Source organism: Vanellus vanellus, assembly GCF_965231255.1.
Source record: "Vanellus vanellus genome assembly, chromosome: 19".
Lineage (NCBI taxonomy): Eukaryota > Metazoa > Chordata > Aves > Charadriiformes > Charadriidae > Vanellus > Vanellus vanellus.
Genome location: NC_138924.1, coordinates 12,182,386 through 12,205,749, shown reverse-complemented (window position 1 = coordinate 12,205,749; position 23,364 = coordinate 12,182,386). Strand labels below are relative to the sequence as shown.

Genomic DNA, 23,364 nt, shown 5'->3' with positions numbered 1-23,364 from the left:
CTGGAGAGGAGAAGGCTGAGGGGAGACCTTATTATGGCGTACAAGTATCTAAAGGGTGGGTTGAAGGAGGATGGAGCCAGGCTCTTTTCAATGGTTCCAAGTAACCGGATGAGGGGCAATGGGCACAAGTTAGAACACAGGAAGTTCTGTTCAAATACACGGAAACACTTCTTTACGGTGAGGGTGACAGAGCACTGGTACAGGCTGCCCAGGGAGGTTGTGAAGTCCCCTTCTCTGGAGATTTTCAAGACCCGCCTGGATGCAGTCCTGAGTAATGTGCTCTGGGCAATGCTGCTTTAGCAGGGGAGTTGGACTAGATGATCTCTAGAGGTCCCTTCCAACTCTGATAATTCTGTGATTCTGTGTAACTCTGAAGCAACATGTGACACGCTGTTAAAATGTGTTAACAAGAATACTGTAAAAGGGAAGATTCTCAGATGTTGTTTGGCTGCTAGAGCTGCCAAAATATTCTACTTCGGTTGTGCATTGTTTGTTTTCAGTTAAAATAGTTACTCTCAGGGAAGTAATTCCTCATTTTCTGCAGCCTTCTTGGAGATGACCTTTGACAGTGAAGGTCGGTACTGCAAGTAGGGTATTGTTCAAGGAGTTACTCCCTTTCCTTCTTCCCGCAGAAGTGTACTTGAGCATTTGGAGATGAGATTGCACCACTGTGGCAGTGGGAATGGAAAGCCAAATAACCATCCAGGCCTAATACTTCTTAAATTTTACTGAGGAGCTGCTGGGCGGTCCTAATGTTGATAAATGCTTTTTCCAAAGCAACGTTCTGCTCTCTGGCAAATATATACATCTCTGAAATTATTATGTCATTGTACAGAGGTCTGAATACTAGAAACTGCAGCTTTTTGGTTAAATGCTTTCTTACCTTCAGAAACTCTTAGCAGGAAAGATTGAAGTTTCGGAATCAGCGAGTGCTTTGGAATTTCTCTCTACTTCTATCCTTTTGTAGTCTATATTTATTAAAAAGTGTTTTTTGAGTAGATCACTGAAAGCAATAACCTATTCATATCAAGGCCACGAATTCATGTTTAATGTAACTAGTTAGACAAAAGTGAAAGCTTACATGCTGATAAATTGTGCTATACATGGCCTTCTCTGCATTCTTTATTGATGGTACTTTAAGTAGCAAGTTTAAGGAGAAACAGATAATGAAAATTGATTCTTCTCTGCAGGTCTCTCTTGCTTACTGTTGGACTTCGACAGACCTAATCTGTGAAGATAATTAAAGTTCCTTTGCTCTGAATGCGGTAAGTGATTTTTTTGTTTGTTTGTTTTATGGAAATCGTTAGGAGCCTATTTGCCTCATGTAGGGGAAAAAGGTGAAAATGCCAAATCACAAACAAATGGTCAAAATGAAGTCAGTGCAGGTTTGTTATATGACCATACATGTTTGTAGGAGATATTTCTAAACAGCATTTAAACAGGAACACCCCGGCTCCATTTCAGCCGTGCTGATAAATGCGGTAGCAGAACCCTAATTGCAAATTGCCAGTAAAGATACCAAAGGAAAGAATATTTTCATACTTCTCTCAGGACTTAAAGGTAGATCAGTAACCTCAGCATGGTGGAGGGAATCTGCTGTTGCTGTGTGTATTGGATTTGGTTGAGAATAAACACCTGAAGTATCAGTATAGTATCTTAACCAGAATATCATGTAGAGAAGTCAGAGGAGTGATGAAACTTGTGAATGAAAGATTTTTCCCATTGGCAATGACACAGAGTGGTGGCCCTGGATGTTGTTTAGCATAACAGTTGTTTGAATTTCAGGTGCCATGACAGCATAGCAGGAGACTTAAAACACATCTTTGCTGTTTAATAAACTTCTCACAGGAGCAGACTTACCTGCTTTAAACCCTGTGAATGTAGAAGCGTGGCTTCTGGAGCATCTGGGGTAATTCCCCCCATGGCATGTGGAATCCAGCGGTTGTACCTGGTAGGCTGCTGCAGGGAGGCAGAATGTGGGTAGGAGGCTGGAAACAGGATGCCATGGTTTTCCCCTTGTTTCAGCATCCCTTTAGTATCCTTAGGACACAGCTCTCTGAGTCTATAATTAATAGTTATGTGTGTTGCTAATGACACATTTCTTATTTCTACGAGAGTGTCTTTAAAACAGTTTATATTCTTGCACCAATGAAAACATGCGAAGAGCTCTTCATACCCCCAATTTTTCCCCTAAGCTTTGGGAACAATTTTGTGGCTTGTAGAACAAAGAAGTTAGAACAGATTACATAGCCAACATCTGCACCTGGCTCACTTATTAAGCGAATATTTGGCGTAGATGCTAAACCACCTTCTGCCAAGAGAGCCTTGCTGATACAGTTGTTCAGGGATGAAGATGTGATAACGTCTTTTCCTTTTTGGTTCACCAGAGCTATTTTCTTGATTTGTCGAAGTCAAATTTAGTTGGGAAGGAAAGCATCCTTTTACTTTTAAATACCAGAGGTTAATTAATGGTTAATCAAACCTTTTCTAACCAACCATGTTAAGATTATGATGGTGTATCACTTTAGTTCCAACGGCAGACACATCACATATGGGTTGCCATTTTGATGGCTTTGAATGGTAATCTGACCCATAAAAACTGAAGCATAATATGCAAACTGATTTTTTTTTTTCTGGCCTGCCCTGTTCTCGATGCCATCTGTGTTAGGATGGAAATGAGCCTGCTCAAAATGTGGTCTGCCAGTTTTAAGCAGAGTGGTAGTGCCAATTGCAGATGGATTTAAAAGAATAGCCTCATGTGAACAAGAAGGGAAGGAAGCTTCTCCTGAGAGCAGGAAGTTTCGCTGGAAAGCATATTATGTCTGTTAAATCCTGTAGCCTGTGGAACATCCAGCAGACCTTTCTGTGAATTCTTCACACGGATTAAGCAAACGAAACTTACTTTCTAAAAATCAAGAAAAAACCCTCAACTTCCAAACGCTGTTCTCCCTCCAACCACTGCCTTCTATTGCTGCCATCCATAATGGAATACAGTGCAGGAAGCCAACAGTATCTGAGCCTGTCAAGTATTCGCAGTGCATCCATTCAGCAAAACCAACCACAGTAAAATATTTGCTACATTTTGTACATATGTGTTTTTAATCTGCCGTATGAATCCTATTGAAGTCATAGCGTTTAGAGCCCTGGGCTGCCATTTCTGAATTCCTGTCTTTGACAATTAACAAAAATCGATGTTGGAGGTGAAGGTGAGTACCTATGTGCTGCTGGTGCATCTCGGCTCAAAAATTAAGATGTTTAAGCACCTAATTTTCACCGTAGTCAATGAGATCTCAATTTTCTTCCACTCAATTTGAGAGAGCCTGTGCTCTGAAGTTAGAGATTCAACAACCTCATCTTATGTGTAACCACAAGTGTCTTGGTACTATTTATAATTCAAAGAAACACATTAAATAATTTTCACTGGTTAGGAATATGGTCTACAGAAATCTCTGATTATTTTTTTAATCTCTTTAAATCTATTACATTGTTTGAATGACCATTTGCTTTTGCAGTAAGGAAGCATGGAAGAGAAGGCACTCATCGATGAATTTCATGTTCGTGACACACTCGAACATCCCTCTCAAGTCCTTTTTAAGCCTTTTATTTCCAGGCTAAATAAACACCAATTTCAGCAATGTCTCATCTACTCCCTTTAATTACTGCTGTTGAGAGAAAGTTTCTGCCGATGCAAATGTGCTATTTTGTCATGTCACATCAAATTGCATCAGCCTTATATTTAGGAACAAAAAGAGGGGGAGGCGGAGACAGGATGTGGCTACAAATGGAACCAAAGGGTTTTCTTAAATATAGGCTGAAAATAGACAATTGAGGCAGTGATGCTTTTTCAAGCAAAATTCCATGAAAGGGAAAATCAAGTCTGTGACGACAAAAATGAAAAGCAGGGCTGGGGGTGTGCGAGGAGGGAGTTCTAGGTGGAGGCGTGGGCTGGTGCCAGGGAAAAGCTGATGAACTTCTCATTTACGCAGACGCCCTTTGCATTGTCAGATTGGTGCGAAGTGGTTTAGAATACGTTAGACCACATACGTCTCCTCCTGCTCCTTCTGTGCTGGCCAAACAAGTTACTAGCCACCCATCCCTCCAGCTTGTTGCAGGGCACGCCGCCTGCCCTTTCCTTTGTGATCATCTCCCCCTCAGGTCTCAAAGCTGACCTCTTTGCTTCCCAACTGGACTTATTTTGATTGAAAAAAATTTTAATGACTGATCTTTGCTAACTTGGATGCCTCAGCTTAACCCAGTCGCTTGCAGGAGCTGTCCTAAATACCATACTGCTTTATTCTCATTGACCTCTCTGTTACCGTGTGCTGCCTTGATAGAAGGATTGATCATTTTGTTTTTTCTTCTCAAAACATTATCAAATTCCTAAGCCGCAAATCAGTATGGTGCAAAATGGCTCAGCTTTATTCCATTCTTTGTGCCTGTTTACATGATGGTTGAATTTGCTAATGTTGGAAGCGTTTCTTCTGGCTCCTGCGTCAACCTGCGCAATTCTAAGTGTTTTCTGAGTAAGTTCCGTAAGCAGAAATCAGCTGGTTTGCTCTCTGTTGGTTTTGCATGTGTTTTGTAGGGTTGTACCTTACTAGATGAGATTTTGGGTTTGTTTGGTTTGTTGTTGTTTTTTTTTTTTTTCTAGTGAGGTAACCAAACAAATTTACCAGGAAGAAATTGAAGGGAAAAAAACGGTAGGAGGCATATGAAATTTGTGAGTTTACTTAAACCACAGTGGAAATACATATATAAAAAAATATATTATACTTTGTGTAGTGTAATAAATTCTCGTAGCTTAGCAGGTCTTCAGAGTGCTAACATACAGTACTTCCATACTCAAAATATCTTTAAACATGAATTAACCCTTAAAGGGCTCTTGCCTTGCGGGAGTGGTGGGGTTCCTCTATAACAAAAGAGTTGCCTTGAACAGTTGCTCCTGCGCAACTTTGGAGAAACTCTGCTACAGTCATAAAACGGAAGCGCAGTCCTTCAGGTTGCCAGCAAACATAAGTTTTTGTGGTTCAGTAGAAATGTGCAGATTTACACCAGCCAAGAATTTGGACTGGTGACTTTAATGTCGCCTTCAGTGGCATTTGCCCAGAGGAACTGTGGTAAAAAATGAAGTCCTCCAAATCGAGTTCCAGGACAGATGCAATAGCAGTGTTCCAGATTCTTACGTTAAATTCATTTATGGCAACATACACTCTTTCAGTTTACTTCTTTTAACTACTTGCAGCAATAACTCTCAGCTCACTAAACTGAACTAGATAGATTGTGGCAAATAGGCATAGAGAAAATTTGTAGTAGATGTCCAAAGAAATGTAGGAGACTTCAAATAATCCATCACGCTGAATTTACTTTAAAATGTAGAGTCTCCTCCCAAATAATATTTAATAAAATTGTTCTTCAGGAAAGTCAGTTTGGTTCTTTGGAAAACGTTAGCAGCTTCCCCATGGAAAGCACTTTTTGCCCAGAACTGGGCAGAAAATGATCTATTGAAATCAAATGCATAAATTATGCATGTAATACAGCTCGCTTTGAAAAGATGAGTCTGATCAGAGCCTGATGGCAATTAAACTGAGTTCTGAAAGATCAGCTGTGTTTGAGAATCATCACAACTCTCCGTGCGGATGTGATCTGTAGGCGTGCTAGCAGCACCTGCTTATCAAATTAGAAAAATACTATTCATTTCTTACCGCTAAGCACTTGGATGCTCTCCTCAGAAGTAATTGGTGATGATAGAAGTAATATTTTTTTATTCTTGTCGCCAAGGCTAATAAAAATGCAGTAGAAGCCGGTATATTTACAGCATTATGACAGGTGTAAGTCAAGTAGTATTCCAGACGGAAGCTAGACAGGCGAAGGCACCCAGCTCATCACGCTTAGATATGAACAGTCCTTCAGGACTGTGAAATATTAAATATAGTGATGCTGTAATCTCAACTCTTAAATTCTTTACATCACGAAAATAACAACCCCTGGTGCTAAATCCATATACGCAATGAAAGATTTACCGCAGGCTTTATACACCAGGCTGCAGCGAGCGGCACTCGAGGCGCAGCCCACGGATGGGAAGAGGCATCCTACTGGCAGCTTCCAACCCGAGGAGTGCGGGGCTTGTGTCTGGCTTGGCTGCAGTATTTGATAGTCCGTCTTCCGTGACTTCTGTTTGGTAAATGCATCCCCTGTCTGTGGCATCCGACTAGACCGTAAATGGAAGCGTAGCAGTCCGGGTGCGCTCCCTCCAGGAGCGGAGGGAGGAGGTGGGAGGGTCCCGTAGAGATTCTGGTGATACTTAAAGCATTAATTTGCACCGAATTTCTTATTTTTCATTTTCAGCGTAATCCACTTCCCAAGACTTAAGACAATCACATCTGATCTTTTCCTCCAAGGACTTTTTTTAGTACAGGAGAATTAAAGTGCGTCAGTAAAACGTGTGTGTTTTCATAGTTTAGAATGCATTTCTGTTGTACTTTTTCAAAGCAAATCACGGAAATATTAAATGGGGAAGGAGAAAGATAGACTTTGGTTTTATAGTTGGGGTTGGTTTGTTTTGAACTGAATAAGTCTGAAAATACTAGATAAAAACTGCAGATCAAATGAAAAGACTCCGTAAGCATTCTCCAGATTCTTCATCAAAAAACCACCCAACTGACAACACTACAACAAGAAAATTTTCTTAATTAATGTCTTCAGTTAAAGGAAAAGCATTGTGGATCCCTTAAATATATTATTAAATCTGTATTGTTTAGATAATAGGACGGGGGAAGACACTTGTGCTGAGTGCTGTGTCAAATTCGTCAGAGCGTGTTTTAATTCTAGCTCACTTGCTGGATTTCGCAGCTATTTGTCTGGGTATTGGGGTAATTTGGAGGGTTGAGTGAAGCCAGATGACTGTAATGAACTCATTTTGTGTCTTTGACTCATTCTGGCAAAAAAAAAGAGATGCTGTGTATGGGGTATTTTGTATTGTTAAGACTTCTGTTCCTCCTGTCTCTCAAACTTTCTCTGGGCCACTGTCTTTGCACCATCACCAATAATTACATCAAATTAATTCAGCATAATTGAGTTAATTATTAGCACTGGAGGTTAACAACATGTCTTCAATTGAACCAAAGCTTTTATCCCCCTTTTCCTGAGGTTTCACAAAATGTAAACAAATCTGAATCACGGTTGAAACCTGAGGCAGCTCCATTTCCATCAAGTGCTTTTGCCAGTCAGAAGAACTCTCCTGCCACGTTCATTCGCTCAGACTGGTGTTGATAAATGTGCTGTCTGCTGCAAAGGGAAAAGAATAATGTGGCATTCTGTGTCAACATTCAAGTGCTTTAGAAAAAAGGAAATATTTTAATCACCCCAGAGCCATTCAGTCAAAACCCGAAAGCTAGAATAATCGTTAATGAAACCTCAGATGTATAGAGCTGACATACATAAAAAAAGAATTTAGGCATAGGTTCCAAAGATTTGGAGGATAGCTTTTTGAATTAGGGATGCTGTTGTGAATTGCTGTGTGAGGTATAATCAATCGCATGATTCCTTGTACAGGGTGGTAGTTTGAGAATCGGAAGATCTGGTTTCTGTTCCCAGCGCTGCTATTGACTCATTGTGTGACTTTGCACAAGCCACTTAATTTTCTGGAGCACAGTTTCTTTTCTCAGATATTTTCCATCTTAGAGACCGGAGAAGCTAGAGTTGTCTCTTTCTGCTTGGGCACCCGTGGTCTGGGCATAGGGCAATGGGATATTTGAATCACTGGTGTCTCGGTGTGTCGCAATGAATCTCTGCGCTGGGACACCAAGAACGCTGCCTCTGCCAAGGCTAAAAGCGAGCTTTTATCTTTAGTGCCAAGGGCTAAAACTGAGATCCAACTCCCGCTTTCTGCAAAGTGCAGCATGTTTGTTTTGATCTATTGTAGCAAGAGCTCTGAGCTGGACACACAGATCAAGAGTTTTGGCTTGAACTTAACTCTATAGACAATAAAACGTATACTTTTCCCCCCTACTTTCATCTCAGCCAGAGCTATAAATTAGTTACTCAGTATAGTTGGTGCGTTGTGTGTAATTGATTAAAAGGCAGCTCTGTACCTCAGAAAACAAATGTCCTGCAGAGTTCTAGAGAGTGTTTTTCTTGTATATCATTCTGGCTCAATGACAAAAATATCCAAAAGGCAGTGCGGGAATGAAAATTCGAAGAAATCATATCCCAGTTGTAAGATTTCTATTTATTTTTTTTTTTACCTGGCCAATAGGATGTCCAGGATCTATTTTTGGTTCTGCTCTTGATGTGTTACGTGGAAAATTATTTAATTTCTTTCCTTGTGTCTTTTTGGGAAAGTAGGGCTAAAGATACTTGGTTTGCATTTATACTTGATTTGAGTTCTGTGAGTTCTGTATTTGGTAAGAATTGTTTAACAGTGGATGACTTTTCTGGGACAGACTGCAGAAGACTGTTTGGGATTTACAAAACTGTCCTCTTCCTGCATACAGCTTCAGTTTTCCCTTTGGAAGTCCGTATTAAATTGGAATAGGAGAGAAACAACAAGGACTGAGCTAAAATGTGTGACAACACAGTTAGTCCTGTGCTCAAGCAACGTGTGGGCCTGCAATTTAAATACGTTACACAAGGTAACATCTGCCATCACTATGTCAGCTGGAGTTTTAATTATTTCCCTCTTTTAATGGGATCACATCATGAAGCGCTGGAATCAATTGTTAAGTAGCCCTTTCTGGAGCCAGGTACCGATTTCCTGGATGATGGAGTTCCTTCGACATTTTCTTTTAATCTCTTCTGACTCTCTAAAATAGTAGTATCTCGTAAGACACGGGGAGATAGGCCTTCCCGAAGGCGTATCGCTCTTTCACCACCCAAAGCATGGCGAACGCGCAAGTCTCCTACCGCAGCTGGCTTGTGAGGAGCTCTCTCTTGCGGCATCCCACTGCAGCCAGCAGAGGTTTTTCAGGGATGAGGGTCCTTTCTCAAAACCCGGTTGCTGGACCGGAACTCTTTCTGCAATAAGCTTCTGCTAGCCAGAAGCTCCCTTTGTTTTTCTTATGAAACGGATTCCCTTTGGGCTCGGCTAGGCCGTGGAGAGTGACAGTGAAGTTTTTGGGAAAGCTTGAGATACGGCTTTAAGACCTCAGAAGTGTTCCTAAGATATGGCGGGTGTCTGCCCACATGATTAGCTGTCGGTATGGTAACAATCCCTGATTAGTGAACGGTACAAGTTAAAATCCCCCTTAAGAGGCTAAAGACTCCCAGACTTAAACGTTCTGTAATACTCCTCCTTATAAACATTTCTCCCATGAACAGACTTGTATTTCGCTAAAGATGCGGTGGGCCAAATTCATCCATGGTATAATTCCACCACAGACAGGGTTAGTGCCAGGGAAGGTTTTGGCTCGGATTGTTACTTGGATTGAGAGCAAAGGATTGGAAGATGCCAAATTTCAGCAGGTGTGGATTTGAAATACTGAGACAGCGAGTTGCTCTTGATGCTGCTGTAAAGGATAATGTGAATCGGGGAGGACGATTACAGGGTGAGCTGTAGATACCGGGGCACTGTACAAGTACCGTCGTCATTAGTCAAGGGATTACGTGTGTACAGTTAGGACTGGAAAGGAGGTGCTGTGGTAGATTGGTAAAATGAGGGGTCGTAATGGAAAGCCCTGCTGTACTGCAGGTTTTATTTCCTTGGAGGCTGGGTATGATGTTTGCGCTAAAGGAATGTCAAGAGGTACATGTTAGGCGTTCTTGGTTTGAAAACAAACAAACAAAACCAAACAAACCAAAACCCAACAGTTTTTTATTAATCCTTAGTCAACAGTGTGGGTCACAGTGACTTCTCTCGCTTTTTTAAATTCTGACTCTTTACCTTCCTGTGTCTTTGTCCTCCTATTGAACTTTTGTACTTTTACTTTCCTAAGTAGAGCCCTTTCTGCACTAAGTGCCGGCTGCTTGTTTGCATTATGTGCTTCTACCCTCTTGCCTTAAAAAAAAAAATAAAAATCAAGTTGGATTGGATGAGCAAAATGAGCCTATCTTAAATCATAAAAGTAAAATAAACTTTAACCACAGTCAGTCCTTCCTGAATTAAGAACCATGACAAAACCTTACATAAGACTATTATTCCCATGCTTATATGATCCATAGATCATAGAATTAATGTTTTCATTAGTCAAAGACAGCATGTTTGCACCCTTCAAAATAATTTTCCTACCTTATGCTGCCAACTGTGCATCCATCCTGTAACAAAATTTGTGGTCGCTTGTGTTGTGCCCAATTGGAAGTTTTTAAAAAATCTGAAGATTCCAAAAGTATTAGAAGGTGATGTAAGCCCAGCCAGAAAGTTGTTATACTGTCACAGAGTAGTAGGGAGACCCACGATTGCTAAACTGGAACTAAGCACTGTAACACTTCAAAATACAATATTTACAAGAAATGAAGGAATGAAAAGGCAGTAATGTTTTAAAGCGGATGGCACCAAGATATAACTCAGTTCATATTCAGGCGTGAATCTCAAAGGAAAATACTTGCAGATTTAGCCACTGAGAACAAAATTCATGTTGACGGCAGTTGAACTGAGGAGTTTACAGTTGGGAAGACAAAGTTCTTCTGAGACTGTGCCTTTCAGAATTTTCTTTAAGACAGGAGAAGTCGTTGTCAGGAGAAGAGAGTAAGTAGTTTGAAATTCACCTAAACCAGGGAGATTCCTATCCTCCTGTTGCTGCCTGAACTTGACATTTAGTGAGCATGCTCCAGAGAGTATTACTCTAATTAGTCTGAGCATGCTTATTAATTATCCAGAGCAGGGAAATTTGGCCTCAGTTTAGGCAGCATCTTTCCTCACTGGTGTTAGATTGCAAAAGTCTTAATGTTTTAATTGCTGTTTGATGTATTGCGTGTCTCTGCTTCATGATACCAAACAAGAGTGTAAGGTAAAACATTTGCCCTGTGGCTTTAGTTAATTTATATAAGTGGTCTTCAGCTTGACAAGATTTTAATGTCTTTTTACGGCCAAACTCCAGGGCTTTTGTGCTGTTTTTATTTTTCCTAATCCTGTTGATTTACGTTTATATGCAGTTTTCCTTTACCATACAGGTCTTTTAAGTTTTTGCTCAGACCCGAAGAAAAACGCATTATAGGTCTGACTTCCAGTTGCCCCAAAGTTGCTTTACACCATATCAGCAGTAAAGGGGTCAGAGAGTGAGTGCGGATACGAAATATAATCTACACTTGATCTGTAAGGAAACGGTTCTTCTCAGAGGCTGGCAGCAGGGACTGCCTGTGCGCTGGGCGTGCTGGGCTGCCGCGTGTGCGCGGGTCTCCGTCCAGCACCTTCCTCTGCCTTCAGGGTTTGAGCCCAGAAGGACACATAGATTATACAGTTTGACTCTGTGTAACGTGGTGTTAAAACTTGACCCAGGAAACTGTGCATTGAGTCAGACATCTCGTGTTGCACCAGCACACCGGTGCCTCCCAAGCGCCGGGCTGCGTGCTGCTGGCCGGGACACTGCCACTCTCTGAAGCTCTTCCTTCTTGTCCTTTACAATGGACTTCCAGTAGCAGGTTGAGCGCTGGATGAATTGCTATGATAGTGGCAGCCTGTATCTTTTTTTTTTTAAGGTGGATGTACAAAATAAAATGAAGCTCTATTCCACTTTCAGAAGTAAAGTTACTATTTTCCTTTAATTCATGGTTTCCTTGTTTATGCATTTAGGGATCACTCTCTCAAAATCTTTTTTTGCACAGCAGCTCCCTGCGAGCTGATGTTCAGTTTGATTATCTAGTTCTTTTTTCAGAACTATTGCTTCTAGGGTAGGTTATACCTGCACCTATTGTGTGGCTATAACCTGCACTCCAAGTTGTTCGTATGGTGCTCAGGTGTGTTAAAGCACAATTTCGGACCTAGCTTATCCAGAAATCTACCACGTTCCCTCTGATTGCCCTGTTGTCATTATGTACCGCTCTAGCAATCTGTCATCCTCAAGTTTTACCAGTTATAATTTCGTATTTGCAGGGAGGCAACTGCTGACAGTGTTGAATAGCGTTAGGCCTGACACTGCTGCTGTAGAACTGCCTGAAGGATGTCCAACCCATGGTGAGTCCTTGTCGACAGACAGATCTTTGAGATCTGTCGTTTAGCCAGTTCTTAATCCCCCGTATGCTCGACTAATATAGCGTAAAGCGAATTTTACACTGCGGGGCTGTGCCCCAAAATGTGCTGCTGTTGCACCGTCATTTGACGCTGCTTCTCTGCCTCGTGCGTCAAGCAAAGCGCAAAGCAGAGAAGAACAGAAATGGAAGGGAACAGAACAAGACTGGCTATCGTCATTCATGCAGATATACAGATCATATTTAGAAAGGACAGAATCCACAACAATGACAGGCCGCAGCTCGTCAGAAGCGATCACATCAAAACAGCAGATCTTAATAAAAGCCCAGCATGCCGGAGAGATGTGTTTATTAGAAAGTGGCTTCAGCATTGTACGTGCTCAGCCGTACGCAGAGGGGTATGGCTGCAGGGCAGGCCATTGCCCAGGGCTGCAGAGTGTTCCCTGGCTCCGTGAGTGAATGTGACTGGGGAGGGAGGGACATTTGCTGGTTGGCCTGGGGCAGCGGAACCCAGCGAGCTGGCCTCGAACACAGCGCACGAGTCCCTCTCCTGTGACCTACTAGGGAATAAAACACATTACAGGGTAATAACCAGAGAAGGCAGATAGTTCCCAGGCGCTGGTAAGGTCTGCCGGTCTGCTGCTATAAGTTGTAAGTGTGTTTAAGAAGTTAGAGCCCAGAGTCATCGGCCTTTCCTGTATTTACCAGCTGGGCCCCGGGAAACCGGGAAGGGAGCACTGATGTAGCTGAATACTAAGACGAAAGAGTAAGAAATCCTTCCGAGTAGCAGCAGTCCACTTGGGTGTCTTCCTGGACTGATGTCAAAACATGAACCTAGATGTTTTGTGGTTTGAGAGGTTTCAAGAGGCTTCCAATTTCGTTCTTAATTTGGCAGTTTGATTATTACTTTCCTCTGCAGAAAATGTTACCATCTCATCTTGCACAAATACCACTTTTGGAGTCTGTACTCATACTAATAAAAGCAGGTCCAGTGAAGGCATGAGTCAGGTTACAGAACCTGGCTATGAATTTTTAATAGTAAGTTCGCTAGTGATTTTTTTTCTTGCGGAGTCTGTTATTGGACACTTCGAGGAGGACAAATAATTTTGGCACCTTAGATAAGATAACTGTGTAAGATGTTCCAAGTTCAACGCCGAATTGCCAAGATACCTAAAATCTAACATAGGTTTGAAAAAATAGTCCATCTCTCTGCTGTTTTATGAGTACTAATACTGCTGGGAATATTCTGAAGCATCTTCCTAATTAAAGTTAAACTAATACTACTTAATAGATTCTTTGCATTTGTTTTTGTTTGATTAATTTTTTTTCTTACAGAGTTTGCTTGCTTAATCCTAATTTGCAAAGCTCACTCTGTACTTCCCAGTGATTTTTATGACTGAGTCCAAACACAGCCTGGTAACATCCAGGGAGATAGTATGGGTTTTGGTTTGGTGTTTTTTTTGGGTTGGTTTTTTTTTTTTGAGGAATTTATTCTTGCACATGCAGTGTGATCAACTCACACCTCAGACAATCTGGAGCAGGAGCCTGGAGCCAGCTGCAAACGCCGGTACCAGCCTTGGGGTCCCACTGGTACCTTCAGTGTCGCAGAGCGAACAGTAAAAAACAGTATTGAACAGTTCTATCTCTCCATTTCTAGTTTCTTTTCCCCTCCAACTCCTGTTCCGTGTGGATGGCAGTAGTCGATGGCAGTGCCTTCCCCAGCAGAGAACCTGCTTGTAAAGGTGGTGGTTCGGTGGTCGGGATGCCGGGGCCGTCGGGGACAGCCCGGCTCCATTCTGCCGAATGCTGCTTCGGGTGGTGTTCAACGCCCGAGGATCCTCGTTGCCCCGTGGAAGTGAGCGTGTGTCTCGCCCGACTGCAGGCTGGCTCTGGATCAGCTGAGTGGCCAAATTAAGCGAGTGAAATCCAGGCCTGTCTCGGCTCCTCGGTGTTAAAAATGGACGTAATACCACTGTGCTACTTTACTGGGATACTGTCAAATCGGTGCTTTAAAGATCGTGAGGTTTGACTAGGACAGGGAATCGTAAATCCCGGAGTTAGACTTCTAGAATTGTAATACTTTGAGTAATAAGAGAAGACGTCTCCGTCCTGTGCACTGGGGGGAAGAGAGGGAAGGGGGAGCCCACCTGTAAACAGCAACAGCTCGGGTAACTCTTCCAGTCCGCTAATTAACACTTCCAGTCTCTGAAGCCCAGCTTTGGTGGCCCTTTAACTAGTCCGGAGGGACTGAGATCCCAGCTGTTGAACCGTAGGGATTTGCTCGAAAAACAGTCACAACAGCCGAAAGCCCCCTCCGAGCGCAGGGGCACAGTGCGTATCGGCGGCACCGTGGGTTCGGCCGTGCACTGGGTCAATTGACGAGCTCGCTAAAGCAGAGCGCAAGATTAATTGGCTTCGGTCAGCCTTTGCTTCGCTATCTGAATGTCATTATCAGGAATGTAAATGATTATGCAATGCAGAGAAATGCCACAATAGTCTCAGTGTCTCCGTTTTATACTTGTCTCTTTTTAAACAGGGCTTTATCTAAATGCAAATGTGATTTCAGCCTTCTGATTAGGACATTATACAGTCATCCATTCCAGAAAAGCACAATTAGCGGATTATTTTATTTCTGACTCAACAGTTCTTGGTTGAGATAGTTTGTTTGTTGTGCTATGCGTGATATTTAAGTTATCAGAAGATTTACATTATTAGTCAGGATTATAGCCAGATTTTGTGAGGTCGAGGTTTTCTTCTTGGCAGATAAAAATGGTAACATTTGTGGGATTTGAGGGGGGATGTTTTTAGAACAAAAGGCACTAGTGCAGATTCTTACTATGCTTCATTGTCCTTTTTGTGCCAAGTAAGGGGCAAATTGCAGTAGTAACTGTGCAAATTCCCCAGTGGTGTGCGGCGTAGGAGTGCGGCGTTTAGCCTTACCGGTTTTCAGGATCTACTCTGCGTTGAGCTGTATTCGCCCAGTGCCCCATTGTCTTCGAACTTAATAGTGGGTCAGGTCCTAAGATTATTTCTCATTAAACAGCCATTTTACTAAAATAACCACATGCTGTGGTAGATTTCCAGTAGAAACGTCACTGGGAATGGTATTGCAAACGCTGAAGTTACATGCTCAGAAAACCACAGAACTTTGGTGATAAATGTCCCTGTGAAGCTTATCCATGTCACAAAACTTGAAACGGTTTCGCAGCTCTGAATCTGTCAGAACTCCGCATATTTTTTTTCGTTCTTTCAGCATGGGAGCCTTGGACAGTATATGTTTGATAACGAGACCCGACCAAAACTTCAATCTTCAAATCTATCAGACAGTCTGGTATATGTGGGAAGGTGAAGGAATTTTTTTTTCCCGAATTTATCGGTGTATTTGTCACACGATTTGGATTCAGCAGCTCATCATTTTCCTATGAAAAATTACCGCAGTGGAAAATTCCTAATTATCTATAGTGAAACAACATTTTCAATTCCATTGATCAGTTTAATCCTTCCATACTCATGTGTTTGTGTGACTTTGGTTTCTTGCTCTCTCTCCCATAGCTTATTTTCTCTATGCTGAAACGAGCTGTCCTATACACTCCCAACACATGAGGGATCGTTGCTTTTGTGTCAGGAAATCTATTGCATCACTTAGGTTTAATTAGAGCGCAATGGCATACGGTGAGTTTACACATCAAAGCCTAGAAACGACTCCACAAATTGGCTGTAGTCCCAAAGTATATTTTGGGATCTGTATTGAATTGGGATGTTTCACTGTATTTAGTGGGAATATGTGAAATACAGGGTCAGTGTCGGTGGCACTATACCAATTCCTACCAGCTAACGATCTAGCCCAGAAAAACTGTGTGTAAAGTTTAATTTAGGTTCAGATCAATTTGAATCCAACTGCGTATTCCAGATTTCTGTACTGGATCATAAAAAACATATTCATAGAATGGTTCAGGTTGGAAGGGACCTTAAAGATCATGTACTTCCAGTCCGCTGCCACGGGCAGGGACACCTCGCGTAGGTTCTGTGTAAGTAACAAGTTGACTCCTGTGCCCAGTTCTAATTTGCAGCGAGTTCAGAGTTGAGTACGGACCCCGGACATATTTTAATGTGCCACGTAGTGGGGCGAGGGGTTAGCTTACCCCTGGGTGCACAGACGGTCTGGGTATTCTGCTCACTTGTAGCACCACCTATGTGTTGGTAAGTCAGGCAGTGACTGCAGTGCCCTGTCGCTTGCATAAATGAAGCTCTTCATCTCATGTCTTTAACATGTATGTGGGCTTATAGTTTCAAGAAGTAGGACTTATTACTGTAGCAATCTTTTCCTTTCATAAATGCTTTTCATTAAATAAGGGAATTTTGATGTTTCACAGATACTTTTTTTTTTTTTTTTTTTTTTTTTAAGGAAAGCTTGATTTAGGATATATTATCCAGATCCCAACTTTGTGTACGCTCAGGGTAATGGAATGGGTCCATTTTTGTCTTATTGTTACTAACCTACATTTGTGCATGTTACGTGAAAGATAAAAAGACCCTCTCTTCTGCAGAGAGAATGCAAAAATGATAATGGCAAGAGCAATTTAAGCTGGGGTTTTTATAGAGTTCATCCTTTATTTTCAAATATCCACTTTTCCTGTGGTTATTTGACTGCTTTAGTATTTTCAGACATTGTACTCGGAGGAAACTAGACTATTTTAAGAACAAAAGTGCCATGTATTCGCTGTAGCATTTAGTGTAAGTGTATAGTAATGATGCGTGCCCGGCCTTCGCGTGAGGCCGGGGCGGCACCATGTCTCAAGCGTTCACCTTCAAGGCACAGTCGTTTCCCTGAGGACTCTTTCTGTCACGCGGGGAAAGCCTTCCTCCGCTGCTGACCGTGTTAGCATTGCTCCCGGTCTCCGGCCACGGGCTGTGGGGCACAGCAAAGAAGTCAGATGGCTTCGGATAGTCTTGGATGTAAATGGCCCAGCTCAATGTGTGGCCACTTGGGTTCTAGGCCAAAATCTAGCTGTATTAAAGCTTGAATTTCAGAGTTGGAGATGGCTTTTTTTAAACAAATAAGAAAAAACAGAACTGGAATCAAACAAGCAGAATGAAAAGATTGCAGCAGCAGTATAGAGCCAACGTATTGCCCTCAGGATGGAAGAATGGTTTTCTAATTGTTTGTGAAAGCTAATGGAAACCATACTTTGGCTGTGAATAATTCTCAGGAGGGATCATTGTGAAGCCTTACCTCATCTCTCGGACTTTACTGATAGAGCATATCAAGTATTCAAAACCAGACACACCCTGTGAAGCTCGAAGTGCAGGAAACCACTGGTCGGTTTTAGATACTGGAGGAAGATGGGACTCTTCAGGGGAGAGTGAGCTTTCCTGGCGCATCACTGACCTGTCAGAGGCTGGTCCAGATTTACCTTCGTTACGGTATGTCAGTTGTGGGAGGAGCAGTAAAGGTTATGATGACAGAATCCGGGAGCCAACTAATTAAGATTTTGTTGCCCACAAGATATCGTGATGTCACACTCAAGTGTGCTGAGGGAAGGGGGTGTTTGAGGACGCTCTAGTCAACATCACCTACTTCTGAGTTACCGGTAACTAAAAATTGGAAATGCCACTTTTTGCATTTTGTCTGTGGAATCCTTCCTAAATGTTATACCAGTTCAGTCCTTAAGAGCTTTATTCCAGGCTTTAGTAATAACAACCAAATTAAAATTATTATCTTAAATGTTAAATTTGATCCACCTTTTGTCTTCCCGTGATGTGTAAATAGTCCTCCTTGCACTGGGTGGGGCACTACCAGCACAGCGCAAACCAACAGGATTTGCGATCGCCATTCTTGACTTTGGCATCACCCATTTATCCACCCTGGGAATGGCCCTTATCTACTTTTCTTTCCAAGATCCCCTGAATAGGTAGTTATTACCCTGTGATTAAGGAAGGACGTGACCAAGCTGAATCTTGTGCAGGTAGTTGGCAAAGCTGTGTTGTATTAGCTCCAAAGGAAACTCATCACAGCCATTACAGTGGTCTTTACCGACCTCGGGGCACAACAGCCTTCTCTTGGTTGGTTGGGTTTTTTATACCATTAATAACAGAGTGGGGGTAAACAGCACCATACGTGGATCCTGCAGCTCATTGCAGTCACACAAAGTGTGGCATATTGGCAATGAACATCAAATTGGGATTTTTGTAATTTTTATGGGTATTTTTCACTCGGGAGTTAGTCACTGTGATCAGCATTTGTTTCGGTGTACCATTTGTCGTAAGTCTGTATGCTCTAATGCTTCTGGGAAAGGGCTTTGCTTGTTGAAAGGGTTGCTGCAGTGATTTTAAGTAGAGTCACAAATGACCTACACAGAACCCACTTCAGATGCAAGGAAAGATGTCAGTGTAAATAGGCAGGAAAGCGATCCTGACGTGTTCTTCAAAGGTTTAAGCCTATTGTATATCTTAGAGTTAGTTTTAATGATTTACATCATCAGCTTATGAGGTAGTAACCCTGTTAGGTACTTCCTTAAGACCGTCACCTTTTTCCCTTGGAGGCTGGAAAACCTTTTTCTGAAGTGTCATCAGAGCCTTTCTGAGGGGCCTCCATAGCACCCATCAGCCGTGACTCACTATGTTTCTGCAGGTCCTTAAAAAAAATACTGTTATAAAACTCGCCTGTTGATAGCAGCTAAGCAGGTGGTGAGCTATATTGTGTGCTCTATTAGTCTACACAAAAACAGGCTCATATTACTGTCACCTCCTCCCCATTCCCATCCCACCTGTTTGGCTCATCTGCCTCGTTCTGCCTCATCTTATGACTTGTCATTAGTCTGCCTTGTAAATTCTGGGTGGCAGAAACTTTTTCGTGCGGTCTGTACGTATATATAGTGCGTACCCTGGTAGAGCCTCATCCTTGGCTGACGAGTATGGGCACAATTCCAGTACGGATAATAACGCTAATATTGCAAGGCTCTTTCTCACGCGTTTCCTGTAGACAAGCGGCTCTGCCACAGGAACAGTTCCCTCTCGTTTTACAAGATGTTACTTTTGAAAAAAGATAGATTCAAAAAATCAGTGTAGCATAGATTTCACCCAATCTTTCGGTAATGAACAGGAAAAAAACAATACCATGAGGTGCTCAGATGTGATTTTGTACTGTGGTTTTGTGCCATGAGTAAAGCAATGTTGTAGAGGCTCATTCCTCAAGAATACAGCACATTCTGCGTTTCTGTCATAAAATTCGTTAATTTTCTTCACATAGAAGAGTCATACTTTTTGTGCCTAAAATATTAAAGATTTTCAGTGACCTCTCCTACTTAAATCAGCACGGCTTTTGTTACTGCTACAGAGGTATGCTAATTTATGTCTTCTTAGTTGCAGACTGAGATGGGATTTTGTTTTACTGAAAATACAGGTTACAATAGTACATATCCCATTGTGATGGGCATTTTATGGGTACATAGTGAGGAGATTTTCCCCACTTTGAGAAGAGCTAGTCTGTACAAATATGCAGCCTGAAGGACTTAAATTACTTAAGAAAATGAAAAAAATATTCCAAATGATGAGTAAGTATCATAACGGGTGCTAAAATAATGCCATACACCTACTTCATTATTCAGTTACTTATTTATTATCTTTATTCTTAAGAGTAATGATGTAAAAGTGCTTTTTCCCAAATGTTAATTTAGTTCTCTGCAGATGGTATCCATCTGTTAAGTGACAAGTCATTTACAGTATTCGATTAGCACTTTATATAGCTTGGATGGACTTACTGTTACAATGTGTAAGTAGAGTTATGGAGGTGAAACTTGTTAGATTTGTTCTTTTTCTGTTGCTGTTACCAAAAAAAATGGAAAATTTCAAACCTATCAAGATTTTTGCCTGTCATCTTCTACAGTTATACGTGTTATTTCAGGTTAAAGCCTGACATTCGTGGGCCAGCTCACAAGGTGTTCTTGAGAGAATGGCAATACTGACAAATACTGTTAAATTCCACCACCACTTGTAGCAGTTACGAGCGTCCTCATTCCACGGTGTCACCATGTGGAAGGACTCTTATGGATGCTCAAGGAGAGCACTGGAAGCTGGAACGAATCTAAGAATTATGGTTTATCAAGTAGAAAACTCCCTGGGGGCTGCGATACTGCTTGGTATACTGCTAGCAGCAGCTTACACTGTGGGTCTTTTTTTAAACTAGACAAATTTAATATTTGATATTGCAATATACCTTAATGTTACCATGGTAAAGTGATCTTGCATGAACTGCACACTGTTGTATTTTAATACCTTGATCAATGACAACTCACCCCCATCTATCCATAAACTAAGCGAGTTCTGATTCATTTTGTATTGTGTTTTCTTCTAAAGTTTCTTCAAATTATGCTGCTAAACCTTAATTTGCTGGCCCTGGTTTCACTGTTGTGAAATTACTTTGCACTTTTATTTCTGTGTTTTTAATAAAATTGTTAGGTATTTTGACTGGGTTTTTATTTTCAACAGCTATAACGGTTGATAATGGCCCCACTACCGAATGCCGAGTTGGTTCGGAACTCTTTGCAGTTATATCGTTACCTGCTTCGATGCTGTAAGCAACTTCCTGAAGAGAGTATTCGTCAGCACTACAGACATGCAGTCAGGCAGGTGAGAAACAGATTCCTGTTCTGTTGGTGAAATCCAGTGTTGTGGGTTTTTTTGGTTTTGTTTTTCTCCTACAGTTTGGAACAACTTTTTGTGACTCCTGGCACTTAAAAAATTGTTCCTCTCTGATCTTGAAACGTTAATGGGTTTGAAGGGTTATAGTGGGAGTATGTGAAGGAGCATTTCTTTTTGTTTGCTTTGAATCTGAATCCTTCTGCTTTCCCTGGCTTTCATCTCTAATTCTTGTGTTAGTCAAGAGTGGACAATGATTCCTTACTTGCCTAAACACATCTTTTACGGTGACGCTTACTGGTTCCTTGTTGGTCATTTTTACATATATACACCCGCACGCACACACCCCCAACACCCCCAGCTCCCCCAGGTGGGTAAATTTTATCTAATTGTTCATATGGAACCAATTTCGTGCCTTTGATCATACTTGTTGTGCGTCTTGCCGGTTTTAACGTACCAGACAATTTCTATTGTTGTCCTGAATCGAAGTTCTCTGGGTTTTTTTTGGCTGATGATGCATGAAAGGAGTAAAGTATTTAATATGAAATCACATTTGACAAGACTTGTTATGGAAATAGCACAGCCAGGTGCTACAATGTATATTTTTACCTTTTCAGATCAACAGTTTGTTTGCATCAAATATTTTCTTTGAGGTTTAGAGTGATCCTTGTTGTGACAACCGTTGCGTTAAGTCGGGCAGTCAGTGTAACGCTTTGGTTGAACGTTGCAGAGTTTCAAAGTTCATGCAGATGAAGACGATCCTGAGAGAATCCAGCAGATTATTAAGAGAGCCATTGAAGATGCTGACTGGGTCATGAATAAAGTAAGTGCATCAGATTGTTTAAGTTTTGCTCTCTCTCAATTCGGATCAAGGATAAACGTCAGAAAGCTATTTAGGAACAGCAACTCGTTCCATTGCCCGGGACGCCTGGGTGAAAGGAAATGCTTAGCTGCCAGGGATTTAGGATTGTGATAGTTCGTGTTTAAAAAGTCTTCTTTGTTGATATATACTTAAGCATATTTTTTAGAACCAATGATGCTTCAAATTGGTCTCTGGATAAATCTTTGTTTCCGTGAAAAATTATATTAAATTTCAGCAGTGGTGGCTAGGATAACTCTATTGTAGAGAAAAAACCTACCAAATTTTGCAAGCCACGGTTTGTTGATATGCATCAGCTGCTTCCCTAACAGGAATCTGTCCTCTCATAGTTTACATAAACTCCCAGAACAATTTACTTTTTTTCTCAGCTCTTGCCTGTGGCTGTGCTGATCAGGGTTAGACAACACAGTGGCAAAATTGTGGTCATTGCTTAACTTGTGCCATAGCTGTCACCCAGTGGCTGTGCCTCTTTACTATCGCAGCACTGAAAGACACCACTCCAACTGGTGTCTTAGATAAAAGACTGAAGATTGTTTACTGTTAGACGGCTGAGAGTCACCTGGACTTCCTTGGGTTTGAATCTGGTTGGGGAGCATCATACCTTAACATGGATTTCTCAGAGTATAGCGAAACAAGTCAAAAGTTCAGCTTGCTCTAAATATCTGTGATTTAATTTACTAAATGACTGTTAAGTCCTTCTCTCTGGCAGCTCATGAAATCCAAATGAGAATTGTTACAGGAGCAAGCACAGATTAGTCATAGATTATAAATTTATAGCAGTAGCCAAATCCCAGCAGTTACAGCCTAGTAAATAACTGTCTGTGCCTGAATCTGATTTTATTCTCCCTACAATTACGAAAAGCCTCATTCTGATTCTGCTACAGAGATTGTAGTCTGCTTCTTTGGAAAACTGGTAATTGAACTGTGTGAGGAGGATTGTGCCTGCCAAGAAGCATTATTTTATATCGTAGAGGGAAAGCCTATCAAATTTCAATCTAACTTAAAGGAAAAGGATAATTTCATGTAGATCATGAAGAAAGTTGTAAATCCTAGTCAGCATGAACTATTTTAGTTATGTCCTCTTTCCCATAAATAACTGTTCCTTTCTTTTTTTTTTTTTTAGTATAAAAAACAGAAGTAGAAGAGGAATGATGAAGACAAGAATGTCATTGGTAAACATCCTTAGAGGACTTGCACTCAATCCAGTAGTATATTATAGTTATTGCCTAGAGTTTTCTCTTAAATAATACAAATACAGTAATTTATATCTCATTGGGATGTCATGAAGCTAAATTAATATTTCTGAAGCTATTTGAGTCAGTAGATTAAAAGGCACAGTCTAGGTTCAAAGTACTGGCTTGTATAATCGCAAACTTTAGCTTAAAGCCCAAACTTGTCTAAGATTTGAATAACACAGATTTCTTCTCAGGAAAACTTCCTGAGTGGTATAGTCACTGAAACGCACAATGTTGTACAGATATAAAGGCCTTCACAAATTTTTGCAACATGTAATAAACGTCCTGTAAAAATGGGAGTCCATGTCCTTTGTAAAAAGACCGTCTTTTCACTGCGCTAATAGATTCTCATCAGGAAAAACTCAATAGAAATACTAGTTATATTATATAAAGTTAATTTAGGGGTAAAAGAGTTTCCTGTTGAAACGTGACCTTTGGTTTTAGCTGTAGTTGGAGCTTTCTGCCCCCAGGTGGCAGCGCATGCTGCGATGGGAG

General features: G+C 41.4%; 1 protein-coding gene across 7 annotated transcripts in view; it reads left to right on the top strand.

Annotated features, from left to right (window-relative positions):
* The window catches only part of LYRM9 (LYR motif containing 9), a 40,575-nt gene extending 17,418 nt beyond the window's left edge, over positions 1-23,157 (top strand). For all 7 annotated transcript variants that reach the window (XM_082493221.1, XM_082493224.1, XM_082493219.1 and 4 more), the window contains 4 exons: positions 1,191-1,265; positions 20,605-20,745; positions 21,485-21,577; positions 22,758-23,157. In XM_082493221.1, the coding sequence (XP_082349347.1) occupies positions 20,620-20,745; positions 21,485-21,577; positions 22,758-22,775 (237 nt within the window). In that variant the 5' untranslated portion in view covers positions 1,191-1,265; positions 20,605-20,619 and the 3' untranslated portion in view covers positions 22,776-23,157. The remainder of the gene's footprint in view (positions 1-1,190; positions 1,266-20,604; positions 20,746-21,484; positions 21,578-22,757) is intronic.
* The last annotated feature ends 207 nt before the right edge of the window (positions 23,158-23,364 follow it).